Consider the following 16,893-nt stretch of genomic DNA (forward strand, 5'->3'; position numbering starts at 1 on the left):
TTTTCTCTTTTCTTTCCTTTTCTTTTCAAACCTGTTCTTGATTCATTGCTAACAGTATTTTGTCTTACCTCTGAGATTTTAGATCTTTTATTTTTATATCTTGCATATAGTCTGTTTCCACAAAGTACCCCCCACCCTGATTTTGTTTATGTGTTTGTTTTTAATCTCTGACTTTGTTTTAGAGGTGTTTCTCAGAGCAGGTAATTCCTTGGTTGACTGCTCATATTTAAGTGCAGTGGACATAGCTGATTGGAAGCTCTGGGTATGTGGGTGGGACTTGTTGATTGTGAATTTCACAGTGAGATTATCTAGCTGGGCTGTTTAGTTGGTGAGCCTTTGATGTTAATATCTGGAGTTCTTTTTTCTGGGGCTGCTCAGATTCCCTTGAGGAGACTTTTCCTGTCTCTTGTCTGGAGGGTAAAGATCTGACTGCCAGCATTCTGGGATCTGAGATGGTGAAGAGGGCATTTGGTATATATAAGCCCTGTTAATCCTCTTGTTTTCAGATCAGTACTCTTGCCCTCAACTTTGGGTGGTCTCCCCCTATTCAGAGATTATCCGTTTTAGTCTCTTTAGTATTTTGCCAAAATGGGGAAAGACAGTTGCCCAGATGACTAAGTAGGGTTTGCTTCTTAAACAGATTTTCAACCAATATTCCTTACTTCAGCCCTCCTTTCACTCCTTCTTCCATGAGTAGTGGAATTCCTATCAATTCTTGACATTTTTGGAAATCCTAGAGACTATTCTTGGCTTCCCAACTATTGACGTAGAATTTAGTTTTCTCAGATATGCTGAGTTTTTTTTACCACATGTCCATCAGCTTTCAAGCGTTCTAAAATTTTATTGTTCTCTCTTCTCCTTTTCGTTTAATCTGTGTGGGCTTATGCTTTTTTTAAAAAAAAAAAATCTTTCCATGTTAAGGAATTTCAAGAAGGAGTCAAGGTAAAAAGCATGTATTCAGGCTGCCATTGCAGCAGATACTTAGGACCCCACTACTGGTGCCCTGCTTTATTTTTGTCAGGATAAATATCCATATGGGGTAACAAACCGTGTGAACAGATGTTATTCCTGGTGATCATTAGAGGTTCCAAATTAGTGACCTACAAAATCAAACTGGCCACAGATATACTTGGTTTGACTTGAAAGTGCAAAAAAAAATAAGTTTTTTGTTAGTTACTATCACTTCACATTTGTTAAAAAATATTTGGACTTGTATTCTGATGACTCCCAAAGCTTGGATTTGACATCTCCCATTCTTGTTGAATCTTTTCACATGGATATTCCACTATTTCAAGTTCACTATGTTTGAAACAGCCTTAAAATCTTTGCATATTTTGAGGATTGGTCCCTTTTCTGTCACATTTGTTGTAAAATATTTACTCTGTGGTGCAGTTTTTTATTTTTTAAACTTTTTTGCTTAGCATTTTTTTAGACCCAAAGACACAAATCTTAAGTCTGTAGCTCCATGAATTTTTTTTAATATAAATTTTTTAAGGTTTATTTATTTTTAAGAAAGAGAGAGTGTGTGTGAGTAGGGCAGGGGCAGAGAGAGAGGGGGACAGAGGATCTGAAGCAGGCTCTGTGCTGACAGCAAAGAGTCCAATGTGGGTATCAAACTCATGAACTGTGAAATCATGACCTGAGTGGAAGACTGATGCTTAACTGACTGAGCCACCCAAGTGCCCCTGTAGTTCCATGAATTTTTAAAAAGCAAATATACCTTTATTTATAAACGCCAATATCAAGATTTGAACATTATTTCTACCCCAGAAGCTTTTCTCATACTGTCTTCCAGCCATTACCCCAAACAAGATTTAGAACACTTCCATCACCCTTTTATGACCCTTTCTAATTGATTCCTCCTCCCTCCTCCAGAGATAACCACTTACTGATTTCTGTCACTAATGGTTAGTTTAACATTTTCTCAGAACTCATATAAATGGGATAATAGAATATATATTTTCTCTTTGTTAGTACCTTTCACTCCAAATGTTTTGAGATTCATCTGTATTACTGCATATACCAATTGTTTGTTTCTTTTCATTGCTGACTAGTATTCAATTCTTAGAATTTGTTTACCCATTTACCAGTTGGTGGGTATTTGTGTTGTTTTTAGTTTGAAGGTGTTGAATAGGCTGTCACAAAATCAGTATACAAGTCTTTGTAGGCAGATGTTTACATTTCTCTTTAATACATGTACAAGATTAGAATTGCTAGGTTATAGTGTAGATGTAGGCTACCTTTTATAAGAAACCACTAAATGTTTTTCTAAATGGTTGTACCATTTTATATTCCCATCAGCAATGAAAATTTTAGATACTGCACATACTTGCCAAAATGTAATATTGTAAGTCTGTTCTAGATGAGCCATTTTGGTACATATAAAATGATAACTCAGTGTGGTTTCAATTTCTATTTCTCTGATGACTGATGTTGAGTGCCTTTTAATTTGCTAGTCATTTGTGTATTTCTATTGTAAAATGTTTGTTCAAGTCCTTTGCTTGTAATTTTTGGTTTAGAGACATATTAAAAAATTTTTATTGTTTATTTCAGAGAGAGACAGAGACAGAGACAGAGACAGAATGTGAGCAGGGGAGGGGCAGAGAGATAGAGGGAGACACAGAATCTGAAGCAGGCTCCAGGCTTTGAGATCATGACCTGAACCGAAGTTGGATGCTTAACCCACTGAACCACACAGGCACCGCAGGTTTAGAGACATATTGAGCAGAAAGTACAGAATTCCCATATACCTTCCTTTCCCTCACAGTTTCTTGCATGAGTGTAGTACATTTCTTATAATTCAAGAATCAATATTGACACGTTTTTAAGCCTACAATTTATAGTAGGGTTTAGGGTTCACTCTTTTATGTTGTACAGTTTTGTTGATTTTGACAAATGCATAGTGTCACATCTACCGTGACAACATGATACAAATAGCTTCATTGCCTGAAAAATCCCTTGTGCTTCATCTCTTCCCCATCCCTCCCTACCAAATGCCTGCCAATCACTAACCTTTCCATAGTTTTGCCTTTTTTAGAATGTCATATATTTGAGATCATACAATATGTATCATGTTCAGACTGGCTTTTTTCACTTAACAATATGGATTTAAGATTCCTCTATATCTTTTTATGGCTTGTTAGCTTATATCTTTTCACTGGTGGAAAATATTGCATTGCTTGGATATACCATTCACCTATTGAAGGACATCTTGGTTGCTTCTAATTTCTGGCAAACAGTCAACTGGCAATTATGAATAAAGCTGCTGTAAATATTTGTGTGCAGGTGTTTGTGTGGACGTAACTTTTCAGTTCATTTAGATAAATACCTAAGGGGTACAGTTGCTAGATCATAGAAAAAGGCTGTATTTAGTTTGTAAGAAACAGCCAAACTGTCTTCCAGAGTGGCTATACTGTTTTACATTCTCAGCACTAATGAATGAGAGTTCTGTTCCTCCACACCCTCACTAGGATTTGGTATTGTCAGTGTTTTGGACTTTAGCCATTCTAATACATGTATGGTAATATCTCGTTTTAATTTGCAATTCTGTATTGGCATGTGATATTGAGCATTTTTTCATATGCTGCTTTGCTGTCTGTATATATTCCTTGCTGTTATCATTTTTTGTCTCACATGTTTTGACAATCTGTTATTAGGCACATACACATTAAGGATTGTTATGTCTTTTTAAAGATTGATCATTGTATCATTATGTATTGCTTCTATCTCACAATTTTCCTTGCTCTGAAGTCTGCTTTATCTGAATCAATATAGCTACTACAATGTTCTTTTGATTAGTGTTAGCCTACTATATCTTTTTCTATCCCTTTACTTTTAATCTCTGTGTTGTATTTAAAGTATTCCTTTTATGCAACATATAGGTGGGTCTTGTGTTTGTTCTCCTCTTAGAATCGTAGAGCTTCTATAAGAAAATGTAGGAGTGTCTCTTCACAATACTGGGGTAAGCAAAGATATTTATTAGAAGGATCACAAAAAGCTACTATACAAAATTGAAAATTGGACTTCACTTCAAATAAAAACTTTTATTCATCAAAAGATACTTCTGAGAAAATTGGTAGGCAAGCCACAGACTAGGAGAAAACATTAGCAAGATTGTGTGTGTGTGTGTGTGTGTGTGTGTGTGTGTGTGTGTGTGTGACAGGACTCATAACTATAATATATAAAGAGCTTTTACAAATAAATAAAAAATAAAAAAAGAATGAAAATAAGAAACTTACAGTTTCTGGTCTGACATGTAAAGAGCTTTGAAGTAATCATTCCTGTCTTTACAACAAGAAGAAGTTAAACTGAAAATAAAAAATCTTTTTTAGATCCATTGGAAAACTAAGATCATGGGGCAGTCTTCTACCCCCCGAATTGGAGAGATAGGCAAATAGAGACTGTCACAGTTTACTGAGAGCAGCAGCCACTGCTGGAGCTTGGTAGGAACATTTAAAGGTGATTGAGCATGTCCTGGCTTTAGAGATTAAAATTTGGAGGGGCCCGGAAGTCCACTACTCTTTAATGAGTTTTAGCTTCAAGAGCCCTTCCAGAGTCTCACAGTGAAGATCCCAGAAAAATACCAACAGAGAAAGAAAAACGTAACCAGTTTGAAATAAGCCCCGAGTGTTGTATTCTGAGCAAAGGCCAGCTGGCAGAATTTTGATATGAATCCTGTTACTTCAGTAGATGTTAAGCTATTAAGGCTTTTTTATTTCTTCTTGAGTCAGTTTTCATATCTTATGTTTTGTCAAGGACTTTGACTACTTTTATCTGAGTTGTAGATTTTATCCTTTTAATGTAGGATCTGTAGAATAGTTCATCCTTGTCATTTCCAGTGTTAGCAATTTGTATTTTTCCCCTTGATTTATTTGTATGACACAATTTTATGGATGTTTTCTTGTATTATTTCTTTTTTCTTTTTTTGAGAGAGAGAGAGAGATCGCACACATGCTCAAGTAGGGGAGGGGCAGAGAGAGAGGGAGAATCTTTAGGCTCCATGCCCAGCTTGAGCCCAACTTGGGCATGGAGCTAGAACCTGCACAGGCCTTGATCTCATGACTCTGGGATAGTGCCCTAGCCAAATTCAAGGGTTGGACGCTCAACTGACTGAGCTACCCAGGCACCTGTTTTGTGGATATTTTCAAAGATCTAATATTTGAGTTTATTTACTCTTTGATTTCTATTTTTGTTGTTATTATTTCTGTTGTTATACTTGGGGTTTAATTTGTTCTTTTTCTGTCTTCAGAGAGTGGAGATTTAGAACAGTGAATTTATGCCTTTCTTTTTCATTACAGATATTTAAAGTTATACATTTTCCTCTGAGAACTGCTTTATTTGCACTCCACAGCTTTTGAAATGTTGTTTTTACTATCTTTTAGTTTAAAATAATTTCTTATTTTCCTTTTTTTAACTTTTGGGTTATTTACAAGTGTATTGTTTACTTTTCAAGTATTTGGAGGATTTTTAGGATTTATTATGATCTTTATTATTAATCTTTAGTTTAATACTATTGGGTGAATTAATATACTCTGTATGGTTTCAGACCTTTGACATTTATTGAGACTTGTTTAGTGACCCAGCATATCTTCTGTCTTGGTGAATATTTCATGTGTGCTTAAAGAGACTTTATTTTGCAGTGTGGCTTTAATGTTCTAGAAATACCAGTTAGTTCATGTTAGTGTTAGAAATACGTTAGGTCATGTAAGTGTTAGAACAGTTCAAATTCTTTTTCCTTAGTGTTTTTTTTTGTTGGCCAGTTCTATCAGGGGTAAGAAAAGGGTGTTAAGTTTTCAGCTATTGTGGTATGTCTATTTTCCCTTTGGTTCTTTAAATTTTCCTTGTGTTTCAAAGCTCTGTTATTAGATGCATTCACATTTATGATTGTTTTATATTCTTACTGTTTGACTCTGTATCATATGAAATGTCCTTCTTTATCTTTGGTAATATTCTGTGTCTTGAATTCAACATTGCCTGGTATTGATGTAGTCATTTTAGTTATTCCAGCATTCTTATACTAGATGTTTCCTGGTGTATCTTTGACATTCTTTTACTTTTAACCTCAGTCTTTAAAGTGTGTTTCTTATCAATAAGATATAGCTGAATCTTACTTTTTTTCATCCAGTGGGAAATCTCTACTTTGTGCATGGAGTTTCAGACCATTTACAATTATTAAATTATTATTATGGTTGACTTTTTAGTTAATCATCATACTGTTTTCTATTTGATTCTTTCCTTCCTTCCTTTTCATGATTGAGGTTTTTTTAGTATATATATTTATCTCTAACTCTATTCACTTACTTGTATATATCTTTGTTTAACCTTGTAGTGGCTACTCTAGAGAGCACAATATGCATGTTTAACTCACCACGGTCACTTTCAAATAATTTTGTTACACTTCATCAAAATATAAGAAACAGTACAATTGTATATATTCCCACCCTCTATTTGTTTTGTTTTTGTTTTAACATAATTTACTTATTATATACATATATGTTTTATATCATACACATACATATTAACCATAATTAAAATAGATTCTTTAATAAAACTTACCCACTTACCCTTTCTGTTGCTCTTTTTCCTTTTTTGTAGATATAGGCTTCTAACTGGTATAATTGCCTTTAGCATGGTATATTTTGTTTAGTATTTATTATAGGACATATCTGTCTGCTGAAGAAAATTTTCTTGTTTTGTGTATCTGGAAGTGTGTTTATTTCACATATATTTCTGAACAGTAGTTTTATCAGATATGGAACTCTAGGTTGTCAGAGGGTCCCCTCCCTCCAACACTGTAAATACTACATTTTCTTAATTTTTAGCTCTCCATTGCTTCTATTCAGAAGTTCAGCTATCATTCTCATTGGTGTTATAAGATTTGTAATTAGATCTTTTTTCCTCTGGCTACTTGTAAGGTTTTACTCCATATGTTTTGTTTTTATAAGTTTGACTGTGATATGCTTAGGTGTGATTTTTCTTTACAGTTATGTTGCTTGGGGATTATATAGCTTATTTTGAATCTGTGGGTTGGTACTTTTCATCAATTTTGAAAATTTGGGGACTTCTATCTCTTCAAATATTTCTTCATTATTTTCTCTATTTTGTTAACTCCAGTTATATGTATGTTAGATCTTTTAATGTCCGTAATTTCTAGGAGCTCTCCTTTTTTTTCTGTTTCATATTGGGTAAATTTTTGGACCTATTTTAAACTTTATTGGGACTATTTTTATTGATCTCAGACACTATTCTAAGATCCTATTTTTTTCCTTTGTATATTTCATTTTGCATAATGTCTGTTTAGTTGTCTTCACATTCATGGATCATTTTTTCTTCTGTATCTAGTCTGATATTAAGCCCATTGAATGAATTCTTCATTCTGATATTTTATTTTCAGCTTTTTCATTTAATTCTTTTCTATAACATATGTTTCTCCACTACAATTCCCCATCTCTTCATGCTTATTAACTAGTATTAACTAGTCTTTTTATTAGATTCTATAATATTTATTACAGTTAAAGTTTCATCTGTTAATTACAAGCTCTAGGCCACTTGTATGTATGCTTCCATTGACTTTTTTCTTTTACTCTAGGATCACATTTTTCTACTCATTTACATTAAAATTTTTTCCTGCACATAGGATATTATATTTAGAATAGTAGAGACTAAAAATAACAACTTCTATGATAGTTCAGACTTTGGTGAATTGGAAATGCTCAGGGGAAGGCAAATAAAGTAAGAACATTGACATAATTTGTACCCTATGGGCTGGAAAACCATTAGAGTAGTCACATGTTTTTTTTTCCCTATAAGAATGACACCTAATTTTTTTGAAATGTCTCATACTTAGAAAAGCAGACATCTTGGTAGAGGTTTAATATAGGGAGAAATTTATTTTAGTATAATTTATAAAAAATAAAAAAATCAGAGACTAAAATGACAATAATGAGGACATCACTACATTATTACAGTTGACTTACAAGTAGGTATTAATCTGTTCTAGAATAATTTTAAAGATAATTTCCATGATATGTTTTTAAATAGGATGTGAGCATATAAATCTGGAATTGTTGTAGATATATGACTAGATGTAATTGGGGCCAAATTGAGGTAATCTACATGGTAGCATCAGGTGGTGCTCTTTATTTTTTCCCTTTATAGTTTTTGTATTTTTCCAGTGGTTATGGATTACTGTGATAATTTTTTTTAAACAGTATCATATATACCAAACGAGAAATGGTAATCTATTACGGAAATTTTGCTTGCACTTAGGAAGATAGGGCTTAGGAGATTTGTGGCCAAATTTTAGAAGGGATTCAGGGTCTGATCTCTGGCTTCTGTTCTCTGCCTGAGAATATAACCTTTCTGAGTGGCTTAGCTTGGATTTCCGAGCAAGCAAAGCCGAGGTATAACCTCATATTTTACTTTTTTGGGAGAATAATCCTAGGGAAGCTGAGAAGCAGAGTTAAGGGAAAGGAAAATGAGGTGGTACACTTGGGAGACCAAAAGGAGGTTGAGTTATTGAGTCAGCCAGTGCTTAATATTGATCAATTTCAAAGGACTTTTGGGAGTTTATATAAATTATTATAAATCAGAACATTTCATCCTGGAGGAAGAAAGGAGAATTTATCTTCTGGCTTCCTTTTCTCATTAGTTAAGGATTTAACCCCCTAGTATTAACTGCATACATTTCTGGGTTGTGCATTTGGGTGCTAGGAAGGCCACAGGGTTCAGTGACACAGGGAAGCTTGAGATGGGAGCTGAGAGGTACAGAAGCATGAAGGAAGGCACAGCTGTCTTATGAAGTCAGTTGACTGTGTCTCGGATGTTACAAAAACTCTTGGTAATAGTTTCATTTAGTCTTCATCACTTACGATTTCAAATACATTGTTGTAAGCATTACCATGAATTTTCAGAAAGCCTACTTGTTGTAGAGAGAATACTTTTGGAGTATACCTAATTCAAATCCAATCAGGAAATAATGGCAGAATCAAACAATACACTTTGACTATTGGCTGGTCTATTGTATATAAAATGTTACTTTACTCAAAAGATACTGTTCATCATTTTACTTCATGTAAATCTGTAATGTGTTAGGTATTATCACAATCATTGTAATGACATCTCTCCCACCTGTTATCACCTGAATGTGTTAATTTCTGATCAAATGTATATTTTGTTTATAACAATTCTAATGATTTTAAATAACCAAGATAAATTTTTAAACTAGTGGTAGATTTTGTGACAGTTTGCAAAATATACTCTATCTTTGGGAATATAGCCTAGAGAATCAACAAGTATCTTTAAACAGGATTAAAAAAATGTTTTTAATGTTCTCTTATTGTTGGGAGAGAGAGAAAAACAGAGCATGAGTTGGGGAGGGACAGAGAGAATGGAGACACAGAATCTGAAGCAGGCTCCAAGCTGTCAGCACAGCCTGACGCGGGGCTTGAACTCATGAGCCATGATATCATGACCTGAGCCAAACTTGGGATTTCAAACAACTGAGCCACCCAGGCACCCCTACTGTTTTTGTTCTCTAGATAGTGCCTTTCCTCATTTTTATTATTAAATCAATGGGAAAGTATCGAATATTATTTGATTAATTTAAAAAATCTACCCACTTTTAGTGGATTTTGGTAGTGAATATTATTGTAGGAAGCTGACAGTTTTGTTTTCTCTACCAATTAATTATAATATCTTGGCCTAATTATATACTCTCAGTGTTTCAGTTTCTCATCTATAGAGTATTAATAGTAATATCTGCCATAGACATCTACCTCATAGAAGACTAAAGTATGTATGTGAAAATATACAGCAGTTTCTATGGGGCATAGGCTATATTTTACTAATTACTGCATACCCACTGTGTCATTCAGTATATGTTTGTTGAGCTGAAAATAAGTCACTCTGTGGTTTTTTTACTTGTTTTTTATGATGCCTATTATTATTATGAAGTGCTTTAAATAGTGTAAAATTTAAAAAAATCTCCTTAATATATATTTTACTTTCATTTGGATTAAATCTGTACTTTTTTGATGTTATGGTACATGGATGGGAGAGATATTATGAAAGCACATGTCAAGTAACTAAATATTCTAATTAAAAATTTTGGAACTTTTTAAAAGTATACATTTAAGGTACTATGATGACTATGATACTGCTTAATGGTATTACAGATTTAGATGAAGTGAAATAAGGAAGCTGTATGGTACTGTAAGTCATGAATTTTCAGCCTGCAAACCTGTTCACGTGGTTTATAAATTGTGTTTAGTAAATACTAATTTTTCTTACTTTAACTGTGACTATGTCCTTTTTGGTTGGAGTGTTTGGACTGATTATTTTGTACAATTGTAAACTTGTAAAATTAATGTAATAACTTTTTATAGAGTTTTCTTTTTAACTTTTCACAGGTATTATTCTGCTCTAAAAACTATGGAACAGTTAGAGAATGTATATTTTCCCCGGGTTAGTCAATACCGGTTTTGTCAGCTAATGATAGAAAATCTTCCTAAACTCCGTGAGGATATTAAAGAAATTTCCATGTCTGATCTCAAAGACTTTTTGGAAAGCATTCGAAAACATTCTGACAAAATAGGTGAAACAGCAATGAAACAGGTGAGAATAAAAAGGAACATTTTAATTTAATGTTATTCAGTGATTTAAGTTATAGAATATATCTAAAGTTTACTTTTTTTAGTTATATAAAATGCTTATTTTTGTTCAGTTTAACCCTTTTCTTATCTTTCTTGAATCTTGCTTGGAGTGGTTTTAATCAGTATTTTATTTTGGTTTGCAGTCATTCCGCATTTAAGTAAAGTCAGTCTAACTTGACTCACCAGCCTTTCTCCTGGGAATCTTCCCATGTATGTGGTATAATATTAATTTGTGCTACCAGACAAATTTGCTATAAAATTAACTGAACTACAGTCACAGAGGCAAATGGAATTCCTTTTATCCTGCGATTTTAAATTGCTGTCTCTTTAAAAGTATTATCTTTGAATTGACAACTCCTACAGCTCAATAATAAAAAGAAAAAATAGTAGACAAGATTTGGCAGTTAAAAGTTAATGTACCTACCTTTTGATTCAGCAGTTCTAGATAATTCCAATAAGAAATGAAAACATGTCCTTGTGATGTTCACAGTAACTTTGTTTACGATTAGTCCCAAACTGGAAACAGTCCAAACAGGTATCAACAGGGGAATGGATACACAAATTGTGCTGTATAAAAATATAACAGAGCATTACTTAGCAATAAGAAGGAATGAAATTACTGATATGTACAAAAACAAATAATCTCCCTGGCATTATGCTAAACTACAGAATCTGGGCACAAAAAAGCACAGATTGTGGGATTCTATTTATATTGCGGTTGTAAAGCAGGAAAAATTAAAGTGAAAAAAATCATGGGGCACCTGGGTGGCTCAGTGGGTTAAGTGTCTGACTTCGGCTCAGGTCATGATCTCATGGTTCAGGAGTTCGAACCCCATTGGACTCTTTGCTGTCAGCATGGAGCCTCCTTCAGATCCCTGTGTTCTCCTCTCTCTCTGCCCCTCCCTCCACTTGCTTGTGCATGGTGTATCTCTCAAAAATAAAGTAAATATTAAAAAAATCAGAGCAGTGGTTGCCTCTGGTTGGGGAGATTGCCTGGGAAGGGACATGAAGGAACTTGCCGGGGAGATAGAAATATTCTGTCTCATGATAAAAGTGCATCCACTTGTCAAAATTGTGCAGTATAAGGTCTATACATTTCAGCATATATAAATCTGACCCCAAAGAAAGTTGTAAAAAATAATTGGTGTGTGTGTGTGTGTGTGTGTGTGTAGTCAATGGGTAAAGATACATAGATGAAACAAGAATGTATAAATATTAATTGTTGAAGGTAAGTGATGTGTACTTGGCAGTTCATTACATTAATCTGTTTACTTTGTTTATATTTGAAATTTTCAGTAATCAATTTTTTTTTATTTTAATTTTTTACTTTTTTTTTTTTTTTTTTTTGAGAGACAGAGTGAGACAGCATGAACTGGGAGGGCCAGAGAGAGAAGGAGACACAGAATCTAAAACAGGCTTCAGGCTCTGAGCTAGCTGCCAGCACAGAGCCTGATGCAGGGCTCTAACTCACAAACTGTGAGATCATGACCTGAGCCGAAGTTGGATGCTCAACCGACTGAGCCACTCAGGCGCCCCAGTAATAAAAAGTTTAAAGTGATTATAATGTAAAATTTCTTAGTTAAAACTGCTAGTAATCATAGTGTCATAAAAATAAAACTTGTTCCTAATGTTTTTCTCAAGTATTAGAAACTACTTTAGAGAAGCTTGAGGTGGGGCAGGGCGAGGCAGAGGGATGTGGACTGGGAGGACCTGAGCTGAGAGCCAGAGTGTGCACCGCACGTGCGACCTTTTCCTGCTCCTGCCAGAGCTTCCAGAGAGGCTTTTTGTTTTGTTTCATTGTTTTTTAAAAGTTAATTCATTTTTGAGAGAAAGAAAGAGAGAGACCATGCACATGCAGGAGTGGAGGAGGGGCAAACGGAGATGGGGACAGAGGATCTGAGCTGGGTTCTTTGCTGACAGCAGAGAGCTTGGTCCGGGGCTCTAACTCAGGAACTGTGAGATCTGACCTGCGCCAAAGGCAGACCCTTAACTGACTTAGTCACCCAGGTGCCTCTGTTTTATTTAAAGAAATGTATATGTATCAGAATGTCACAACAAAGGAAATTAAAATTCAGTATATGAACTTTCTCCCTACTTTAAGTTTTTATTTTTTACTTATTTAGTTTTGTTTTGAGAGAGAGAGTGTGTGTGTATGTGGGGAAGGGGCAGATAGAGGGGGAACGAGAGAGAATCCCAAGCAGGCCCCACACCACCAGCTCAGAGCCCAATATGGGGCTCAAACTAATGAACTGCAAGGTCATGACCTAAACCAAAGTCAGACGCTTAACCGACTGAGTCACCCAGGTGCTCTCCTACTTTAGCTTTTCCCAGAATTATCTGTGTATCAGATAGTCTCCATTATATTCCTATTAATTGTTTTAACTTTGAACAGAGATATTTTGTGTTGATTTGTTTAATAGAATTTAATATGTTTAGTAAATTGTTTACTTTGAGGATGTATAGATTTTAAAAATTCTTTATTAGGATCAATATACTTTAATAATAAATGAAAAACATATAATAATACAAGATTTATACAATAATGCTTTAAAAAAATTTTTTTTCTTTTATAGTTTATTGTCAAGTTGGTTTCCATCTAACACCCGGTGCTCATCCCAACAAGTGCCCTCCTCCATGCCCATCACCCTTTTTCCCCATCCCCCACCCCCTTTTTTCACATTATTTTTAATAGCATCTTTTGTTCAGATAAATACTTGGTTGATAAAATATATATTTATTTTCTGTAAATAAACAGAAGCTACAAAAGATAACCTAAGCCAAAGTTATTTCCTGTCTTTTCTTTGGAAACTAGGTCTGCGGCCGTTTTCCTTACCATTGGAATGATAGAAATAAGGTTAGTGGTGGGCAGTAGCATAGGAAAAGAAATGGTGAAGTGTTGGCCAGCAGTTTAGAGTTGGAACCTTAGATTAGTAGCCTGGAAAAGATAAAGACTAAGTAGGTGTGAGAGAATAAGATTTGAAGCTAGAGCTTGGAAGAATCCAGAGATTCTGAATCTAGAGACTGTCATCCCAGAGAACTACCATCGGTTAGGAAAGCCCTAGGAAGGGCGCCTGGGTGGCTCGGTCAGTTAAGCGTCCAACTTCAGCTCAGGTCATTATCTCATGATTCCTGAGATTGAGCCCTGCATCAGGCTCTCTGCTGTCTGAACAGAGCCTGCTTTGGGTCCTCTGTCCCTTTCTCTCTCTGCCCCCCCCCCCAAAGGAAACATTAAAAAAATAATGAAAGAAAGCCCTAGGAAGGTGGAACCAAAAGATTGGATATTACCTCACTGTTAAGGTGGAATAAAGTATGGGATTTCATAGCTTTTCTCTGAAGCAATCATCTTTCTCCTCCACTGTTGACATTTCCAGAGATGCTAATAAGACTAATGCATTTTATAATAAAATAAGAATCAGGGGAGCCTCTGATTCTTTTCATAGCATCATTCATATTTTCTCAGGATATGAAGTCCTTTTGACTGATTGCCTCTGACCAGTGAGTGTTCTTCTACACTGGAGAGTTCTTCAACATTACGTTCTCAGCATTACAATGTCTTTAGTTTTTTTTTCTTCTAAGTCTGGGTAAGGAGTTCCATGTATGCAATGGGGAAAAAAAATACAATGAGTTGATAAGGTATTTTCAGTACAAGGATACCAATGATAGTTTAAAGTTCATGTTCTAGGGGCATGTGGGTAATTCAGTCAGTTGAGTGCCATGATCTCGTGGTTCATGAGTTCAAGCCCCACATCAGGCTCACTACTGTCAGTGCATAACCTACTTCAGATCCTCTGACTCTCTCTCTGCTCCTCCCCCTCTTGTGCTCCTTTAAAAAAAAAAACCCACCAAAAAAAACCCCATTTAAATTTCATGTTCTATTATATAGTCTAAGTTTTATTATTAAACTTATCTTCTCTGACCTGTTTTTCATAGATCAGTTTTGGATTCTTTCTACTGAGGCAGTCCACCAAGTCATGGGCCCTAGGATTTCAGGTTTATGAGAATCTCCTGCTGAAAGGGAATGGACTCTTCCTAGTTTACTACCATTATTTTCTTGTAAAAAGAATCAAGCTCCTCTGCAACTTAAACAGACCTTTTATCACAGAAACCTTTCTTAATCATGTCTTAATTCCATTATCTTATGTCCCATTTGTGGGATTGTTAAATATTTGCTTGAGTAACTGGGGAATGCTTTAGACTTTTCAGGAATATTTATATTCTTTATGTAATTTGTTACTAAATCCTACTAGTAACTATTAATTCTGCTTCTCAATATCTGTGAATTCTGTATCCTCCTTTCTGTATACCTGGACTGTTGTTCTATCAAATTATTCAACTTATCTCTAGTCTTTTTTCCTTTTGCCTATTCTAAAATGTGAGTATGACCACTTTCTCTTCAGTGACTCCCAGTGACTCTTTACCTAAATCTCAATTCTTCAGCATGAAACAAAAGCCTCATCTCCTCATCCTCCTTCTTCCTGTGATATAGCAGTATTGGATTTCTTACAAATTTTTGAATACACAATTTGTTTCTTCTACTTAGAATGCCTCCCATTTTTCCAGATTTCTTTTCTGCTGAATTCCTGCATTTCCCTCACAAAGCTGGCTTAACCTTGTCTATAGAATCTGCCTTTTGTTTGTCTCACTCCTGGCAGCAAGAGATGGTCGCTTCCTGTATATATTTCACACTGCATTATGATTGCTTATTTTGTACCCTTAACTAGACAGTTTTTTAAGTGAGGCATTATATCCTATTTATTTTTACCTTCTTGGGATCCAGTACCATGCCTAAATTGAGTGGCACAGAAAGTTATTTTTTTAAAGGATCTTAGAGTTGAGTTTTAGCTTCTCCAGGGAGAATTTTTTATTTTTTTAATTTATTTTAATTTTTAAGTTTTTAAGAGAGAAAGCGAGGGAGGGGTAGAGAAAGAGGGAGAGAGAATCTTAAGCAGGCTCCATGCTCAGTGCAGAGCTCCACGTGGGGCTCCATCTCACCGCTGTGAGATCATGATCTGAGCCGAAATAGAGTTAGACATTTAATTGACTGAGTCACCCAAGCATCCCTAGAGAGGATTTTTAAAGTGAAAACAGGCTTGTACTTGTAGTTTTTTCCCCTTCTTTCTAATGTGAGAGATGAGTCCACTATGAGTAGACTGATTAATTAACAGTAGTGGAAAACGGGGCTAAATGGTCAAATAAGTTTTGGAAATCTGAGTTAAATTTAAGTGTATTTCTTCAGTTATGAACTGTAAATCTCTTAGAAAAGGGATATAGCATACAATGTTTATTTAACTTAAATTTGAGTATAGAACCTTTTCTCAAGAAATACGTGTTGATACTGCTGGTTTTGCATACAACATGGATTGGTAGCAGTGCTTTTACAAAATGATTTATACTCTGACAACAAAACAGTTAACAAAGTTAGTTTGGACAGCTTGATACTATATAGTTCCTTCTATGAGGCTGATTAGTGGATATTTCATAGAGTTGGGATTTTGGCCAAAGAGTGAACCACTCCCTCCCACCAACAGACACACATGCCAACTCAGGAAGTAAATGGTCCCATGTAACTTTAGGGCTTCAGAAAATTAAACTTTTGTTTTCACTAGCAATAATCAATTGAAGGTAAGGCAGCATATTTTATGTATATTCATGCATGTATATCCTTTTAGTTTTTCTGGTATTTTAGGTTTTGTGTGGCTGGTTTTTCACTTAAGAATTAGTAGGAATTCTTTTGTAAAAGGTCATTAAAATAGTTGAATCACTATTTAACTTGACTCATTGAAATGAAGAGTAACTTACTTTTTGGTAGTTCATATAAAGTTAACTCTAAGATGGGAAACAGAGTGTTGAAAATGGAACTATTAGACATGGACTTTAAAGTTGGCATAGTCAAAGAACTATAAGACAAGATTGAGAATTTTGGCAGATCAGTTAAAACCATAAAGCAAATCATCTGTAAATTCAAAACTGAAAATACATGAACATATTAAGAACTCAGTGTATAGTTGGCAGAACAGCTTAGACACAGCTGAAGAGAGAATTAATTAACCAAAAGATCGGTCAAAGGAAGATAGCCACATTGAAGCTCAGAGAAATAGGATAGGAAATAAAGAGTTCAAAGACATATGAGATAAGATGGAAAGGTTTAACATCTGTATATTAATAGTCCCAAAAGGAGAAGAAAGCGAGATGGACATAAATAATATGGATATACTTTGAAGCCATGGATTCAAAAAGTGTT

General features: G+C 34.8%; 1 protein-coding gene across 3 annotated transcripts in view; it reads left to right on the forward strand.

Moving 5' to 3' along the window:
* Positions 1-16,893, forward strand: part of EXOC6 (exocyst complex component 6) — a 222,641-nt gene that overhangs the window by 58,477 nt on the left and 147,271 nt on the right. For all 3 annotated transcript variants that reach the window (XM_039230230.1, XM_039230232.1, XM_039230231.1), the window contains exon 6: positions 10,410-10,614. In XM_039230230.1, the coding sequence (XP_039086161.1) occupies positions 10,410-10,614 (205 nt within the window). The remainder of the gene's footprint in view (positions 1-10,409; positions 10,615-16,893) is intronic.

Source organism: Hyaena hyaena, unplaced genomic scaffold (assembly GCF_003009895.1).
Source record: "Hyaena hyaena isolate Hyena2069 unplaced genomic scaffold, ASM300989v1 scaffold_44, whole genome shotgun sequence".
In the NCBI taxonomy this organism is placed as follows: Eukaryota; Metazoa; Chordata; class Mammalia; order Carnivora; family Hyaenidae; genus Hyaena; species Hyaena hyaena.